Below are 14,364 nucleotides of genomic sequence, written 5' to 3'. Positions count from 1 at the left end.
TGAGTCTCTGGATCAGTCCACTTGTGACTACTCATCATTTCTGACTCCTGATCTGATTCTAAAAGAACAAGGAGTCTAGCAACATGTAGAATGCAAAGTGTAGCAGAAGTGATACAAGCAATAATGGGTTTGAGGTCATCATATCGACGAGCAATCATTGTTGTATAGTTGCAAGGAAGGTTGAAACTCCGCTTTGTAGTTCATGGAGCATCCCAGGCATGTTAACTGACACATGTGTCAGCAATGGGTTGCACACTGGTTTCCGAACTAGCTCTAAGTTTTTTCTTTCTCTTTTTTGGGTTACATAAGAAGTCGAGCTTGTACGGTAGGCAGTGGTCCAATTCGAAGCTAGATAGCCCTCAAGCTCAAGGACCTTCGATATCATTTAGTGCCTGATCAGGGGCATGTTGACCTATGTCGCAAAAACAGACTTTTGAGTTGAACCCCCTGTCACGGCCTACCGGTGCCTCACGAACGCATGAATACCGCGCGTTTTAGACACACTGTTCTTTTGTTGTGAGGTCAGCTTTGGACGTGTAGTGTCGAGTTGTCCTGGGTGTTCTTGTAGTACGAGGAAGACCAGTTACATAAAACGGACAGTACAGATATGTGAATGAGATGATCCAGTACACCTCTATCTCTGTGCTACCTGAAGATCTCCGACCAGTAAGTTACTTACAATGAGCTAACTTTTCTAATAGCTTTCCTCGATAAGAGTGGGAAGCAGGAGGGAACCTTGAAGGATGGCGCTTGCTTGGCCGGTAACCGAACAGAGCGAAAAAGGACACGTGGTCATCGCGTGTTCTCTGCAGCATTGCACACAGCAAGCTCAGGCGCCCGAAGGCACTGTGCGACTTGCGCTGACCCCTTACTCTTCCTGCAGTCACCACACAGCCCTGTATGATGGCTTCGCCGCTGAAACTCTCCTGTATGACTTGAGATTGTCAAGTACCAATTCCTGGAGACTAATTTCACGAAACACCTGTGTGCAGACATCGAGTTGCAGAACGCACAAGGCATAGAATCCGTCAAACTCCAACTCAATGGCAGTGAATACTCCCTTGCTCGAAGTCAAGAGAAGAGCGACACTTTTTCGAAAGCTTTTGATAAGCCATTGTCAGTATCCTTTCAGCTACACGTCAATCCCACCTCTCAAGCTCACGGCTGATCCACGATAGGACATTGGAAACAGAGCCGCTCTCTCTTTCTGTAAGCCGAAAGAGGTCGTGGTTCTCTTGCTGTGGCGAAACGGATCCAGAAACCGTTACAATTCGCCCTGATCATGTTCAGTCCAAGTTAGATAGGCAAGGTAAACTCAGGCTTATGCATCGTTCTTTGGGCTCCTCAAAATTGCAGAGTTTCAGCACGTATGGGACAAAGTATCCATCAAGCTTCGCTTTCTGCCCCAAACCCAGTCAGGCGTACGCAAAAAAACAGGCGTTACACGAGGAATGCTAACGGAAGGTTTTCAGGTTACGGCTCCGAGTGTACCCGCGAATCTTGTGCCTTCACAATCGACCACTGAGCAACCAATCCCAATCGCTGGCCGTTCCACATTGGCTGTAAGTGGGAAGCGGGCGGTACTGGACATGTGCTGATAGATGGCAACTAGCAGAATACAGCTTTGAGTGCAGGTACACGTGTAGCTGCCGACATACCTGCACCTTCCAGCACACTTGCACCTCCCAATCGCAAAGATCTACGACCAACCACTGACGAGCTCATTCAGCAGTGTCCTCGGTGAGTCTTAATCTCACACCTGTCAGTGTCTCACTTGTCGCCATGTAATAGTTTCCGAGTCTTGGTAGTTGGAAAGGTAACTTGAACTTGCATGCCGCCACTCACCTAGGTTCTAACATCCTTATAGTCAGGTGTTGGAAAGTCCACTTTGATCAATCGAATCTTCGGTGTGAACACTGCGGTTGAGTGGTTCAAATTCTGTGTCCCTACCTGGCGTTGATGACGGCCATAGATTGTAGAAAAGGATAAACCAGGGGAGGCAGACATTGAACAGGAATTCACTTCGCCAGAGAACGACCGGCTCATTTTGCATGATAGCAAAGGTTTTGAAGCGGGCGATGCTGGCAACTTTGAAACCGTGAAGTCATTCATAGTAGAGAGGAAGAAAGAACCCGATATCAAAAATCAGCTTCACGCGGTCTGGTAAGTAGTTCTGAGACAGCCACGTTGAAGGTTTTGACGGAAGGGTCAATATGATAGGTTGTGTTTTCAGATACCCATTCCAACATACGGGGAACGACTTTTGGAGGACGCTGCAGAAGCGTTTTTGAAAATAAGGAAGGAAGTCCTAGGGAATAGTGAGCAATTATATTGTTGTTTAATCTCCAGTATACCAACCGCATTCAGCGCCGACGATAGTCGTATTCACGAAACATGACCGGCTCGTGACTTTCATGCGGCAGAGAATGCCAAACGATCCTGAAGCAGGGCAACGATATCTGCAAGAAGAATGCGTCCAACTAATCAAGGAGTTTACGGGAGAGAATATTGCACATGTTGCAGTTAGCTGTGGGTGTTACTCCTTCGATTCCGTTTTCCCACTCAGCCCAGCGACCACCAGCGAAACCCAAATATGAGCAGGGGCTTAAGGACCTAATAAGCCTTACTCAGGACATGGTATCTATGAGTTTCACCTCCACGGAGAACCGAGTATCGCCAGTGCCTCTGGCAGCTGCAGGGGCACAACGAATGTTGCCTACATTGAAGGTTGACTTATCAATCGCGTAAGTGTGAAGCATTGCGACAGTGCATGTATTTTGACTTGTTAAACAGCGTAGGAAAGCAAAGTAAGTCTGGAAGTATGCAACACTTTATTAGAGGCCGACCTTTTTACAAGAATACTGGAGTGCGCTGGGTACCAGCGCAAACTTCCCTGGTCATACAATACAGGACTGCCTTCGTGTCATACACAATGACATCGTGGCGGTCTGGAACTTTTATGACCCTTGCCAAGTGAGCATTGTTGCCCTAGCAGCGAGCCTTACTACGATGTGCTGACATCTCCCTTGTAGTACTTGAATAGTGAGGAATTCCGAAAGGTGATGATGAACATGGTTGAGAGGATCGATACACCAGCTGAGCCAAATTCCCTCGCTCGCACCGACACATTGACCGGGTAAGTGTCGTTGTTGGAACCCCCTGTGCGACAAGCTCAAACGAATCGCTGCCCATCAAGGGGGGTCCCACTCATTGCTCTAGCACCTGTAATGCTGCCATTAAATGCTTTCCTCGGCCTTGGCAAGTGGGTTCTTGCAACATACCAGCGACTGTGCGTGGCACTTTTGTGATGCCTTCAGCATCAGATGACTCAGTGACCTCTCAGACAAGACGTTCCCACAAAGTTCATGGCGTACATCGTTGATTTGACACACGTACTGGAAATACTGTTTTCACTCACGGCTGGGATAAGAGCAAAGAAGCTTACTCGTATGGCGGTTAAGATGGCATATAAAGCCTACCTTGAATCGCAATGGGTAATGTACACCCACACAGAAATCAGGCATTTCCAATGTTGGACTGCGGCTCGTGACGTAGTTCTTGAGAAGATTACAACTATGATCACTTCAGACGGCAGGGAGGTTCATGTTTCTAGGGCGCTCGAAAGGATGCCATCGGTTGACTTGGAGAGAGATGAAGAGTGGACGAGCGAAGAAGCCTCTCGGTGAAGCCTGTGCTTTCATTCAGCATCTTTTCCGGACGTTTTGCATACTTTTACTAGCTTTCCTGTTGTATCGCGGTACTAACGCTACTCCTGCCGTATCTCACTGTATTTGCACGTTGTAGCTGATTTGGATCAAAATTTTCCTGATGCGAGAAGTCCTCGGGCAGTTGAGAGCGTCGGTGTCAAACCGATCCGGAGGTGCCCACACGTCACCCGTTTACAACACATTGCCCACATTATAATGCACCTCTCGCCTGCATTCCTGGAGGTTTACGAACAGAGTACTGCAAGGGACGCATCAGATGGGCCACTGACACAGCCTATACTAGGATTGGCAGGTTGAGGTAGCTTAGGACAAGTAAACGGATTGGCATGTATTCGAAAAATTCTGTTCTGCATGAGGGCGAAGTCGGGCGCTCTCGACGGTGGTGGTTGCAGACTCATCGTACATCGTGGAGCAGCGGCTGTACCTCAACTGTACCTTGAATGTACCTCTGACAGGAGTTGATTTCCGAAGGTCAATTCTGGCTGTGCTGAGCGTCAGATTCCTCCGTGATCATGATCTCGAACCAGACGTTACAGTCCCCCTTTAGGATTCTCAGGGGTGACCCACAGTGATAACGTCCGGGTCAAGACTACCCGTAAATGTAAATGGATTATGGGAGCTTCGTTCCAGTCAATTGGAGGGTGGGGCTGTGGGGTTTCATGTCGTTGTGCCAGTGAAGTATGGCTGGTGTTGGAAAGAAGGGTGAAGCGGGCCACCTGCAGCGTGACGGCCAACAACCTGCCAACAGTACTTCTTGGGCGCCTGACGACAGCATGTAAACGCACAGCAGCCTCCTAGTCGCTCACCATCTCGAACCATGTCTCTGCCTTTACAGTTATTTTGTATGTCTTTAAGATTGTTGTTAACATCTTTACTGGACTAACTTTGTGGGCAGATATCGCGTTGGAAGATGTACTAAAAAGATATCAAATCCGTAGAGCTCGTCGTCAATAACATGGTGTACCTTGTACCTCGAAGCCAACAGCGGAGTGACGCTTTTCGCAAAGACATAGATGAACCTTTGTCAGTCTCGTTCAAACTGCCTGTCTGAGTCAAGCCCTTGACTGACCCACCGTAGAACGTTCGCCCCGGGGCAGCTCTCCGTTTCCGTACGCCGAAAGAAGTCGCGTCTCCGTTTCCGGCATCAGCCGCCTGTTGAAACCTTCACGATCGGTTCGGGCGATGTTCTCTCCAGATTGGAAGGACATGGTATATTCCACCGTGCAAATCTTTCCTTCGACTCCTGAGATCTGAGACCCTTGCAGTGTTTCAGCAGAAATGGGGCGAGTTACTCGTCACCCTCGGATTCGCATCCCAAACCCAAATAGCCGTACGCAAATAATAGATGCCACTGAATGGGTCTTGACAGAGGGCCTGCAGAGTAGAGTTCCGAACCCAAACCCATCTTCCCCCGCAGATACCGAGAGTCTGCAACCAAATGCCGAGCAGTCGGTCGCAGTGCGAAGCGTACCAACCGTAAGTGAAGAATCAAGCACTGCGAGACGAGTCCTGATATGGAGGGCTTGGAGGATGTTACAGTCGGCAGTACAGGCACATCTGGACTGTCAAATTCCGAAGGTTTACAGCCAACCACTAAGGAACTGATCGACATTTGTCCTCGGTGAGTACCAAATCCCCATGTTTGGACAGTTGATTCATCTATGTGCAATAGCTTTCGAGTCTTTGTAGTTGGAAAGGTAATCTCGGCTTGCACTCGTCACTCGAGAAGATCCCAATAAAGGTATCCTTGTAGTCAGGTGTAGGGAAGTCGACTCTGATCAATCGAATATTCGGTCTGGAAGTTGCGGTTGAGTGATTGAAGGTTTTCATTCTTACCTTGCATTAACGAACTCTATAGCACGTCGCAAAAGATCGACCAGGGCAAGCAGCTATCGAGAAAGAACTCATTTCACAGGAGAACAACAGATTCATCTTGCACGGCAGCCGAGGTTTCGAACCAGCCGAAGGCAGCAACTATGACGTCGTGAAGTCATTCATAGAAGAGAGGAAGAAGATGCCAGATGTCAAAGATCAGCTTCATGTGGTCTGGTACGTCCTTCTGAGGTAGACATTTGAAGGTTTCGAGAGCTGATGTGCACGATAGGTTATGTTCTAGGTACCAATTCTAAAATACGGACGGCTGCTGGAGGACGGTGTGGAAGCGTTCCTTAGAGAAGCGAAGGAAGCCTTAGGGAACAGTGAGCAAAACCATTCTCTTCGCATCTCTTGTTTTTCGACTACTGCTAGTCCCGACCACAGTGGTATTTACCAAGTACGACAGAGTTGTGAGTTTCGTGCGAAAGAAGAAGTCAACAGACCCTGAGGCGGAGGCAAAACGATATTTGCAAACGTATCGCATGGAGCCGATTCAAGACTTCACAGGAAGCACAAACATCTCGCATGTTGCGGCTAGCTGTGGGTATCATTTCATCAACTCCCTGCTACCATTCAGCTCAGACATCACTAGCGAAACACAAGTGCGAGAGAGGGCTCGAGGAGCTGATAAACCTCACTCAGGAAAAGGTATCTAAGAATTTCGCCTCCCCGGGGAATGCAGTATCGCCAGTGCATTTGGCGGCTGTGGGGGCGCAACGAATGTTACCAACATTGAAGGTCGAGTTGTCCATCGAGTAAGCCTGGTTCATGGCGATCATGACATCTGGTCTAAATTGATTCCCATTTACATCTGCAAAACTACCCGAGGGAGTGAGCAGGTTATACCTGCCTCCGTTTGGAAGTGACTTGTCGTAAGACTCGCTAAGACACTTGTTGGCCAATGAGAGAGCTCGCTCAAGTGCGGAAGAGCTGTTAACAGCCGCGTCGCGTAGCTGTTTCCCAGATGTAGAGTAGCACGGCCACCTGTGAATTTCGGCATATAAACGCACAGCAGCTTCCTAGACGCGCACTATCTCGAGCCATGTCTTTGCCTCTACAGTTATCCTGTACGGCTTTGAGATTGCTGTTAAAGCCTTTACTGGACTAACTTTTCGGGCAGATATCAAGTTGGAAGACGCGAAAGATGTCGAATCCGTAGAGCTCGTCGTCAACAACATGGTATACCCTATACCTCGAAGCGATCAGCAGAGTGGCGCATTTCACAAGGACCTCGATGAACCTTTGTCAGTCTCGTTTAAACTGCACGTCATCAAGCGCTTGACTGACCCACCGTAGAACGTTGACTGCGGGGCAGCTCTCCATTTCCGTACGCCGAAAGAAGTCGCGTCTCCGTTTCGGGCGCCTGCCGCTTGTTGAAACCTTCACGATCGATTCGGGCGATGTTCTCTCCGGGTTGGAAGGACATGGTATATTCCACCATGTACATCTTTCCTTCGACTCCTGAGATCTGAGACCCTTGCAGTGTTTCAGCGGGAACGGGGCAAGTTACTCGTCACCCTCGGATTCGCATCCCAAGCCCCAATAGTCGTACGTAAATAATAGATGCCACTGAATGGGTCCTGACGGGGGGCCTGCAGACTAGAGTTCCGAACCCGAACCCATCTTCCCCTGCAGATGCCGAGAGTCTACAGCCAAATACCCAACAGTCGGTAGTAGTGCGAAGCATTCCAACCGTAAGTGGAGAATCAAGCGCTGCAAGACGAGTACTGATATGGAGGGCTTGCAGGATATTGCAATTGGCAGTGCAGGTATAGGTGTCGCTGCCAACACACTTGCACCTGCGAATCGCGATAGTCTACGACCAACCACTGAAGAGCTCATTAAACAGTGTCCTCGGTGAGTCTCAACTTCACACTTGCCAGTGTCTCACTTATTGCCGTGTAATAGTTTCCGAGTCTTGGTAGTTGGAAAGGTAACTTGAACTTGCATGCCGCCACTCACCTAGGTTCTGACATCCTTACAGTCAGGTGTTGGAAAATCCACTTTGATCAATCGAATCTTCGGTGTGAACACTGCGGTTGAGTGGTTCAAATTCTGTGGCCCTAGCTGGCGTTGGCAATGGTTATAGAATGTAGCAAGGGATCAACCAGAGAAAGCAGACATTGAACAGGAATTCACTTCGCCACAGAACGACCGGCTGATTTTGCATGATAGCAAAGGTTTTGAGGCGGGCGATGCTGGCAACTATGAAACCGTGAAGTCATTCATAGTAGAGAGGAAGAAAGAACCCGATATCAAAAATCAGCTTCACGCGGTCTGGTACGTAGTTCTGAGACAGCCACGTTGAAGGTTTTGACGGAAGAGTCTACATGATTGGTTGTGTTTTCAGATACCCATTCCGACGTACGGTGAACGACTTTTGGAGGACGCTGCAGAAGCGTTTTTGAAAACAAGGAAGGAAGTCCTAGGGAATAGTGAGCAATTATATTGTTGTTTAATCTCCAGTATACCAACCGCATTCAGCGCCGACGATAGTCGTATTCACGAAGCATGGCCGGCTCGTGACTTTCATGCGGCAGAGAATGCCAAACGATCCTGAAGCAGGGCAACGATATCTACAAGAGGAATGCGTCCAGCAAATCAAAGACTTTACTGGAGAGAATATTGCACATGTTGCAGTTAGCTGTGGGTGTTACTCCTTCGATTCCGTTTTAACTACTCAGCCCAGAGACCACCAGCGAAACTCAGGTATGAGCACGAGCTTAGGGACCTAATAAGCATTACTCAGGACATGGTATCTATGAGTTTCACCTCCCCGGGGAATGAAGTATCGCCAGTGCCTCTGGCAGCTGCAGTGGCACAACGAATGTTGCCTACATTGAAGGTTGACTTATCAGTCGCGTAAGTGTCAATCATTGCGACAGTGCATGTATTTTGACTTGTTAAACAGCGTAGGAAAGCAAAGTAAGTCTGGATGTATGCGACGCTTTATTAGAGGCTGACCTTTTTACAAGAATACTGGAGTGCGCTGGGTACCAGCGCAAATTTCCTTGGTCATACAATACAGGACTGCCTTCGTGTCATACACAATGACATCGTGGCGGTCTGGAACTTTTATGACCCTTGCCAAGTGAGCATTGTTGCCCTAGCAGCGAGCCTTACTACGATGTGCTGACATCTCCCTTGTAGTACTTGAATAGTGAGGAATTCCGAAAGATAATGACGAACATGGTTGAGAGAGTGGATGCACCAGCCGAGCCAAATTCCCTCGCTCGCACCGACACATTGACTGGGTAAGTGTCGTTGGAACCCGCTGTGCGACAAGCTCAAGCGAATCGCTGCCCATCAAGGGGGGTCCCACTCATCGCTCTAGCACCTGTAATGCTGCCATTAAATGCTTTCCTCGGCCATGGCAAGTGGGTTCTTGCAACATACCAGCGACTGTGCGTGGCACTTTTGTGATGCTTTCAGCATCAGACGGCTCAGTGGCCTTCCAGACAAGACGTTCCCACAAAGTTCATGGCTTACATCGTTGATTTGACACACGTACTGGAAATACTGTTTTCACTCACGGCTGGGATAAGAGCAAAGAAGCTTACTCGTATGGCGGTTAAGATGGCATATAAAGCCTACCTTGAATCGCCATGGGTAATGTGCACCCACACGGAAATTAGGCATTTCCAATGTCCGACTACGACTCGTGATGCTGTCCTCGACAAGATCACATCCATGATCTCTTCAGACGGCAGGGAGGTTCAAGTGTCTACGGCGCTCGAAACGCTTCCACGAGTTGACCTGGAGAAAGACGAAGAGTGGATGGGCCAAGAAGTCCCGCAGTGAAGCTTGCGCATTCATTTAGCATCTTTTCCTGACGTTTTTGCGTGCTTTCATTAGTTTTCCTGTTGTATCACAGTCTGCCTTGTCTCGCTGTATTTGCACGTTGTAGCTGGCTTGGATCGAGTGTTTTTCGACAGAGAAGTCTTCGGGCAGTCGTCTGTAATACCTACACTATTGTCCACCTTACAACCCACATCTTGCCATTTTCCTGGAGGTTTACGAACGGCGCCCTGGCAAATCGCCACAACGGACGTATTGCGGTACAATGGACCACAGCCCGCGCTAGAATTAGCATCATCATCAGCATTTAGTTGAGTTGGCTTAGGATAAGTATGGAAAGCCAGACGGTCTCGCTCAGGTACATGGTAGGTGATGTGCCGAACACCTACTGGATTTGGTAGTCGACCACCTTGGGACCCGGGACAGACCCGGAAAAATACACATGGTGTTTATAGGTATTTATGCAGACTGCCAAGGTCGAGTCCAAGTAATGACATTCTAGTTACCGTAGTACTACACATGTATCAAGTACCACAGGCACTCGCCTTCTACTAATACCATGCCTTGCTGTGAGAGTGTCAGTGCAAAAGTGTGCTCGGAATCCCTACTATTCAGGGCGTTAAATTGCATCTCGGGTAGGTTTGCGGTGTCCTGGGTCCCAAGGGTGTCAATTACCAAGTCTAGCATTTACGGGTGCCTCGCCCCAAGCCTCGCCCACCGCCTTTCTTGTTAGATTTGGCAAGTCGCACGTAGCCCGTTCCGAACGCATCCGCTCTGGGTCGTGAGAACTATTTTCCGCTTTAGACCCTTTTCTTACTCAACACTATTACTGAACGCGCAAACTAACTCTCCGCGTCCTTATGTTTATTGTATTTACAGTGTCTCGCACTTATGTGCGAGTCCTCTTGTTATCCACGAAGACCATAGCGCGTCTCACAACGAGACAATACTTATTGTAAACGGGTTCAACACCCGGTGTTTCACTTCTATTGTTACATTACAGTATTTAGTTCTGCACTGTAGACCCCAATCACCTCAGACGTTGTCGCTGTCTGCGCGCGACTGAGGTGAGTACGATATCCTTCTGCTTACTTTACTATGCTTACCGCGCACCTAGTTACTTGTATAGGTAAATATATACAGACGTTGTCGCTGTCTGCGCGCGACTGAGTTACTTGTATAGATACTTCTGTAATTTCTGAGCTTGACCGTCCGGCTTTCCATAGATAAGTAAATGGATCGGCGCGTATTCGATTTCGTTTCAAAGATCTGCTCCACATGAGGGCGAAGTCAGGCCAGTGGCGGTAAAAGACAACGTACCTCAAATGACCAACAATATAGCTGCGACAGGGAACTTCAACTGTAGAGGCATACCTTCCGATTTCCGAAAGCCAATCTCGGTAGTGGTTCGTTCGTTGAGCGTCAGATTGCTCCGCAATCATGAATGGACTGGATTGGCTTGATTTCATTCAGCCTGATTGGGGGTGAGGCTCTAGGAGGGCAAACCAACAGCGCTGATGCATTTCCTGTCGTTGTGCTGTGATATGGCTGGTATTGGAAAGAAGGGTGAAGCGGGCCACCTGCATCGTGGCGGCCAACAACCTGCCAACAGTACTTCTTGGGCGCCTGACGACAGCATGTAAACGCACAGCAGCTTCCTAGTCGCTCACCATCTCGAGCCATGTCTTTGCCTTTACAGTTATCCTGTATGTCTTTGAGATTGTTGTTAACATCTTCACTGGACTAACTTTGTTGGCAGATATCGCGTTGGAAGGCGCAAAAGATGTGAAATCCGTAGAGCTCAACATCGATGGCACAGCATACACTATACCTCGAAGCCAACAGCGGAGTGACGCTTTTCGCAAAGACCTCGATGAACCTTTGTCAGTCTCGTTTAAACCGCACCTCCTCAAGTCCTTGACTGATTCACCGTAGAACGTTCGTTGCGGGGCAGCTCTCCATTTCCGTACGCCGAAAGAAGTCGCGTCTCCGTTTCTGGCACCAGCCGCCTTTTGAAACCTTCACGATTGGTTCGGGCGATGTTCACTCCAGATTGGAAGGAAATGGTATATTCCACCGTGTGCATCTTTCCTTCGACTCCTGAGACCCGTGCAGTGTTTCAGCAGAAACGGGGCGAGTTACTCATCACCCTCGGATTCGCATCCCAAACCCAAATAGCCGTACGTAAATAATAGATGCCACTGAATGGGTCCTGACAGAGGGCCTGCAGAGTAGAGTTCCGAACCTAAACCCAATTTCCCCCGCAGATACCGATACCGAGAGTCTACAACCAAATACCGAGCAGTCGGTAGTAGTGCGAAGCGTACCAATCGTAAGTGAAGAATCAAGCGCTGCAAGACGAGTCCTGATATGGAGGGCTTGCAGGATATTGCAGTCAGCAGTACAGGCACATTTCAGACGTCAAACTCCGAAGGTTTACAGCCAACCACTCAGGAACTGATTGACACTTGTCCTCGGTGAGTACCACATCCCCACGTTTGGACAGTTGATTCATCTATGTGCAATAGCTTTCGAGTCTTGGTAGTTGGAAAGGTAATCTCAGCTTGCACCCGTCACTCGAGCAGATCCCAATAAAGGTATCCTTGTAGTCGGGTGTAGGGAAGTCGACTCTGATCAATCGAATCTTCGGTCTGGAAGTTGCGGTTGAGTGATTGAAGGTTTTCATTCTTACCTTACATTAACGAACTTGATAGCATGTCGCAAAAGATCGACCAGGGCAAGCAGCTATCGAGAAAGAACTCATTTCACAGGAGAACAACAGATTCATCTTGCACGACAGCCGAGGTTTCGAACCAGCCGAAGGCAGCAACTATGACGTCGTGAAGTCATTCATAGAAGAGAGGAAGAGAATGCCAGATGTCAAAGATCAGCTTCATGCGGTCTGGTACGTCCTTCTGAGATAGACATTTGAAGGTTCCGACAGCTGATGCACACAATAGGTTATGTTTCCAGGTACCAATTCTAAAATACGGCGAACGGCTGCTGGAGGACGGTGTGGAAGCATTCCTGAGAGAAGCGAAGGAAGCCTTAGGGAGCAGTGAGCAAAACTATTCTCTTCGCATCTCCTGTTTACTGACTACTGCTAGTCCCGACTATAGTGGTATTTACCAAGTACGACAGACTTGTAAGTTTCGTGAGAAAGAAGAAATCAGCAGACCCTGAGGCGGAGGCAAAACGATATTTGCAAACGTATTGCATCGAGCCAATTCAAGACTTCACGGGAGGCACGAACATCTCGCATGTTGCGGCTAGCTGTGGGTATCATTTCACTAATTCCTTGCTACCATTCAGCTCAGACATCACTAGCGAAACACAAGTGCGAGCGAGGGCTCGAGGAGCTGATAAACCTCACTCAGGAAAAGGTATCTAAGAATTTCGCCTCCCCGGGGAATGCAGTATCGCCAGTGCATTTGGCGGCTGTAGGGGCACAACGAATGTTACCGACATTGAAGGTTGAGTTGTCCATCGAGTAAGCCTCGTTCATGGCGATCATGACATCTGGTCTAAATTGATTCCCAATTAGAGTAGGAAAGCAGAGTGAGTCCTGGCGTATAAAGCAACGTATTAGGTTACTCAATCCCTTCTACCTACAAGGATACTGGAGGGCATTGGCTTCCAGCGCAAATTTCCAGGGTTATACCATGCTGAACTGTCTTCGTGTCATACACACCGACATCGTGCTAGTATGGAACTTTTATGATCTTGACGATGTGAGCCTTGTGACCTTATTACTGAGCTCTAGCTCTATAGGACATACTCAAATCTTCCTCCTAGTATCTGAATAGCTCAGAATTTCAAAATCTGATGATGAGCATGGTTGAGACTGTTGATGCGGCCACTAGGTCAACAGCTGAACCTGCCCCTCTCGGACGTAGTGACACGTTTTCCAGGTAAGCGCTGCTGTACGAATTGCTACGTGACAAGCTCAAGGAAGGTGTCCCACTCCAAGCAACCCCATACCGCTTCTAACTCTAGCGCCTGTGGTCCTGCCATTCGCTGCCTGCGTAATCCTGGTCACATGGGCTTATGAAACATATCAGCGACTGTATGTGGAACTTTTACCCTGCTCAGGGCGTCAAATGATACATGTTTTGCCAGGCAAAAAGCTCACCAAAAGTTTATGGCTTACATCGTTGATTTGACACATGTTCTAGAGATACTGTTCTTGCACACCGCCGAGGCGAAGGGAAAGAAGCTTACTCGCAGAGCGATTAAGTTGGCTTTCAAAGCTTACTATGAATCGTCGTGGATGAGGAACGTTCACACGGACATTAGGCTTTTCGAAGGGCGAATCGGTGCTCAGGACCCTATTCTGGAGAGGATCACATTCTTAATCTCTTCCGCTGACGCGGAGGCCAACGTGCGTGCGGCAATAGAAGGACTCCCACCATTTGACTCGGGGGTAGATGAAGAGTGGGACGATGGTCGGCAAGGTCGCTGAAGCCTGTGTTTCCACTCGGCGTTCCCCTTGAAGTTTTCATGATTTCTCCAGTTTTCACTGTTATCTTGCACTCATCATGTCATCGCTTCTCTATTGTCTTGCAGTTGCGCTTGTACGTTGGTCAAACCAGAGTGGATTCCTTTCGGGCTACAAGAGCAGCATGTACATAAGTAGTACTGATACATAACAGATGTGTGTACCGAATGTCGTCCAGAAATAACTCAAACGTGAACTTTGCCTGCGTGATGGCAAAGTGTGGCTCTACTCGGTAGAAAATGAATGATTTTACCCGAGGTACATCCGATGAGTTTATTCCTGGATGTCGTCAGGCCAGGTCTGTAAACTCTTTGTCACCAATGATCATTCAGGACTTTAGGACCATTAACTCTGGTCATGTGGGCTTAGGGGGTGGGGAACATTGCATCTGCAAAAGCTAAGTGTCAAGTTGGCTGGCCAACTTGACACTTAGCATTTACCTGGTGAAGTAACAGTGTGTGCCGA

At 48.5% G+C, this 14,364-nt stretch overlaps 4 protein-coding genes across 4 annotated transcripts; all 4 read left to right on the top strand.

Moving 5' to 3' along the window:
• Positions 1-644: 644 nt before the first annotated feature.
• On the top strand, positions 645-3,686 carry F5J12DRAFT_775246 (uncharacterized protein; the record flags this gene model as incomplete). The annotated part of the gene is made up of 18 exons (XM_051742306.1): positions 645-823; positions 884-928; positions 993-1,116; positions 1,179-1,309; positions 1,357-1,421; positions 1,473-1,562; positions 1,613-1,740; positions 1,792-1,816; positions 1,868-1,921; positions 1,973-2,163; positions 2,221-2,318; positions 2,368-2,529; positions 2,582-2,744; positions 2,794-2,807; positions 2,858-2,973; positions 3,033-3,136; positions 3,197-3,289; positions 3,344-3,686. Exons 2-18 carry the CDS (start codon positions 901-903, stop codon positions 3,684-3,686), a joined length of 1,929 nt encoding a protein of 642 aa, XP_051594364.1. The 5' UTR covers positions 645-823; positions 884-900.
• A 1,134-nt stretch (positions 3,687-4,820) lies between these two features.
• F5J12DRAFT_46160 (uncharacterized protein) lies at positions 4,821-5,996 on the top strand. Its single transcript, XM_051739547.1, has 7 exons — positions 4,821-5,204; positions 5,258-5,349; positions 5,401-5,425; positions 5,482-5,535; positions 5,587-5,777; positions 5,833-5,926; positions 5,976-5,996. The coding sequence occupies exons 1-6, from the start codon at positions 5,007-5,009 to the stop codon at positions 5,855-5,857; spliced, it is 585 nt and encodes a 194-aa protein (XP_051594363.1). The 5' UTR covers positions 4,821-5,006; the 3' UTR covers positions 5,858-5,926; positions 5,976-5,996.
• Positions 5,997-6,409: 413 nt separating this feature from the next.
• F5J12DRAFT_916223 (uncharacterized protein) lies at positions 6,410-9,745 on the top strand. Its single transcript, XM_051749192.1, has 17 exons — positions 6,410-6,670; positions 6,724-6,847; positions 6,900-7,030; positions 7,087-7,151; positions 7,202-7,297; positions 7,351-7,460; positions 7,512-7,536; positions 7,588-7,641; positions 7,693-7,878; positions 7,954-8,038; positions 8,088-8,242; positions 8,293-8,465; positions 8,515-8,528; positions 8,579-8,694; positions 8,754-8,857; positions 8,915-9,007; positions 9,062-9,745. Exons 1-17 carry the CDS (start codon positions 6,646-6,648, stop codon positions 9,402-9,404), a joined length of 1,899 nt encoding a protein of 632 aa, XP_051594362.1. The 5' UTR covers positions 6,410-6,645; the 3' UTR covers positions 9,405-9,745.
• Positions 9,746-10,973: 1,228 nt separating this feature from the next.
• F5J12DRAFT_45935 (uncharacterized protein) lies at positions 10,974-13,937 on the top strand. Its single transcript, XM_051739539.1, has 17 exons — positions 10,974-11,107; positions 11,161-11,284; positions 11,337-11,467; positions 11,517-11,581; positions 11,632-11,733; positions 11,787-11,878; positions 11,930-11,954; positions 12,011-12,064; positions 12,116-12,306; positions 12,362-12,459; positions 12,509-12,676; positions 12,729-12,891; positions 12,946-12,959; positions 13,017-13,132; positions 13,197-13,312; positions 13,372-13,467; positions 13,521-13,937. The coding sequence occupies exons 1-17, from the start codon at positions 11,083-11,085 to the stop codon at positions 13,861-13,863; spliced, it is 1,923 nt and encodes a 640-aa protein (XP_051594361.1). The 5' UTR covers positions 10,974-11,082; the 3' UTR covers positions 13,864-13,937.
• Positions 13,938-14,364: the final 427 nt, after the last annotated feature.

Source organism: Pisolithus orientalis, assembly GCF_024613125.1.
Source record: "Pisolithus orientalis strain OTSU chromosome Unknown F5J12scaffold_102, whole genome shotgun sequence".
Classification (NCBI taxonomy): Eukaryota; Fungi; Basidiomycota; class Agaricomycetes; order Boletales; family Pisolithaceae; genus Pisolithus; species Pisolithus orientalis.
This window is presented reverse-complemented; position numbering and strand designations above follow the sequence as displayed.